The 2,500-nt window shown below is 44.6% G+C and overlaps 1 protein-coding gene across 1 annotated transcript in view; it reads left to right on the top strand.

Annotated features, from left to right (window-relative positions):
* dnah6 (dynein, axonemal, heavy chain 6) overlaps positions 1 to 2,500 on the top strand; it is a gene marked incomplete at both ends in the record, with an annotated part of 66,113 nt that overhangs the window by 9,315 nt on the left and 54,298 nt on the right. The window contains 3 exons of the mRNA XM_080851363.1: positions 468 to 596; positions 1,481 to 1,594; positions 2,228 to 2,371. Coding sequence (XP_080707489.1) covers positions 468 to 596; positions 1,481 to 1,594; positions 2,228 to 2,371 — 387 coding nt within the window. The remainder of the gene's footprint in view (positions 1 to 467; positions 597 to 1,480; positions 1,595 to 2,227; positions 2,372 to 2,500) is intronic.

Genomic DNA, 2,500 nt, shown 5'->3' with positions numbered 1-2,500 from the left:
TGCAATGGTCTATGAAGTTTAAGAAGATGATACAATGAACAACTTACTAGGCAACTGAAGGGGAAACCTTAGGGCACTGAGAGCCATTGCGTGGACATGTACAATGTGCCATGTTGTCATTTGTCATCACTTTAAATACATTACTAATACTCTCTGCTCTTTGTTTCAGTTGGTGGACTGTTTAAAAGAGGCTTTCCATCAAAGTTTGTTAAACAGTGTTTCCCCCCCAAAAAATCTGCCCAGTATTTACTAGATTGTTTCTCAAACTGATATTTGTTTTATGATGAAGTGGACTGGGGGTCCTGAAAACAACATCAATAATAAAGAAAGTAAAATGCTGTGTGTGAAAACTGTGTGTTATGCCCAGACATCTGCTCTTTTTTATGTGCAGTTCATAGTGGAAGTCCAGTGTGTTGTCCAGCGGCTGATCTCATTAAGCATGGGTGTGCCCCTCTCTGTCTCTGCAGGACAGACAAATCTTCGACATCAATGCAGACAAGAGCAAGGTCCGCGGGATCCTGTGCGAGATCCAAATCTCTGTTGATGAGCTGCAGGCCCAGTCCTTCCAGTGCAAGTCCTACCAGAAGAACTTCAAGGTACTGTAGTTACTTCTCCCTCCACCAGAGGGAGCCGTGCACCCATGTTTACTCAATGCCGTCACTAAAGCCACGTACATCGGTCATGCCACCTGACATGCTGGCCCCAGCGGCAGTCTTACTTCCTCTCCTTTCGCCACTTGGATTTGAACGACCTGCAACAATCATCTGCCTCCAACCCTAACTCCAATCCTTGTCCTAGACATAATCCTAATCCTATCTCCAACCCCCTCCCTTCATCCCTTTGCTTAATCTATACCCCTAATCCGACCCCAAACGTAAACATGAACTCCGACCTTGACCTTTACCCTGAACCCTGACCTTCCTCCAACCTATGACCTTAACTACGACCTCTCCTCTCACAGAGGAGTAAAGGCAGGTCTCAAGTAGAGGGTGGATGCCACCTCCCTGGCGGTCCTTTGGACAAAAACCACCCCCTTTGTTAATCTACCATCCCTTGTGGATTATTGTTGATAATGCTTGTGCTTGTTAGATTATTGCCCAATCGTGAACAGACTAAGTAGACCCCTCCCCCCCTAATTTTCCCCAAAAATCAACCTCTGATCATATGAGTAACATGTGAATGCCTCTGATCATATGAGTAACATGTGAATGCCTCTGATCATATGAGTAACATGTGAATGCCTCTGATCATATGAGTAACATGTGAATGCCTCTGATCATATGAGTAACATGCGAATGCCTCTGATCATATGAGTAACATGTGAATGCCTCTGGTCATATGAGTAACATGTGAATGCCCCTAAGCATGTGAGTAACATGTGAATGGCTCTGATCATATGAGTAACATGTGAATGCCTCTGATCATATGAGTAACATGTGAATGCCTCTGGCCATGTGAGTAACATGTGAATGCCCCACAGGTGGAGGTGACCAGGTTCGAGGCCCTGGAGGAGCTGAGTGCTGAGGTGAAGCTGAAGCAGCTGCTGTGGGACGCGCTGGAGGAGTGGGAGGCCCTGGAGAAAGGGTGGATGGAGGTGGGCTTTTCTCGGCGTACAGGCTGTGTGTGTGTGTGTGTGTGTGTGTGTGTGTGTGTGTGTGTGTGTGTTTATGAAAGGCTTTCCTCTGTGTACAGGACCTCCACACATGCAACTCTTCTTTACTCAGTGCCAGGCTGCATACAGACACACATGCAGCTCTTCTTTACTCAGTGCCAGGCTGCACACAGACACTTTCAGGCTTAACGCCTCATTAGCTCTGGTGGAGTGTGATTTGCCAAGGATTACATGCTCTCCCACTAATCAGTAGATACACTTAATATGTATGCTACATTTATACTGTTAAGAACGATGGTAAAACCCATTCTGTTTACTTCATACCGTATGTTTACACAGTCTACCCGGTAAAATAGCCATGTACAGAAACCTTACTAATAATAATAATAATACTAATAATAATAATACATTTTATTTGTATTGCACTTTACATTATACAAATCTCAAAGTGCTACATATACATATAAAACAACAATGAATATTGATTAGCAGAAAGCTTTTGAAAACAGATACGTTTTTAGGCTTTTTTTAAAACTATACTATAGTATGCCTAAAATGTGTTCTTCACAAGCATCTATGCTTCGTCTCATGGAAGCCTTTTCTTCATGCATTTAGTGTAAGTTCGATGAGGTGGACCCAGAGGTGCTGAGTGCCCAGGTGGCGAAGTACGGCAAGTATGTGAACCAGCTGGAGAAAGGACTGCCACCCAACACTGTGGTGCCCCTGCTCAAGCAGCACGTGGAGGGCATGAAAGAGAAGGTGGGTGAGCAGTGGTGTAGTGGTCCCTGGAGAAGTGGGTATACTCTTAACTTTTTTTTTGCAGCCCATACACCACAGGATAAACGCCCTGTTCTGAGAAGTGGGTATACTCGATGCTGACTAAAAAAA

The sequence above is a fragment of the Sprattus sprattus genome (assembly GCF_963457725.1).
Source record: "Sprattus sprattus genome assembly, chromosome: 14".
Taxonomy (NCBI): Eukaryota; Metazoa; Chordata; class Actinopteri; order Clupeiformes; family Clupeidae; genus Sprattus; species Sprattus sprattus.
Note: the sequence above shows the minus strand (reverse complement) of the source record. Positions and strands in the feature narration are given on the sequence as shown.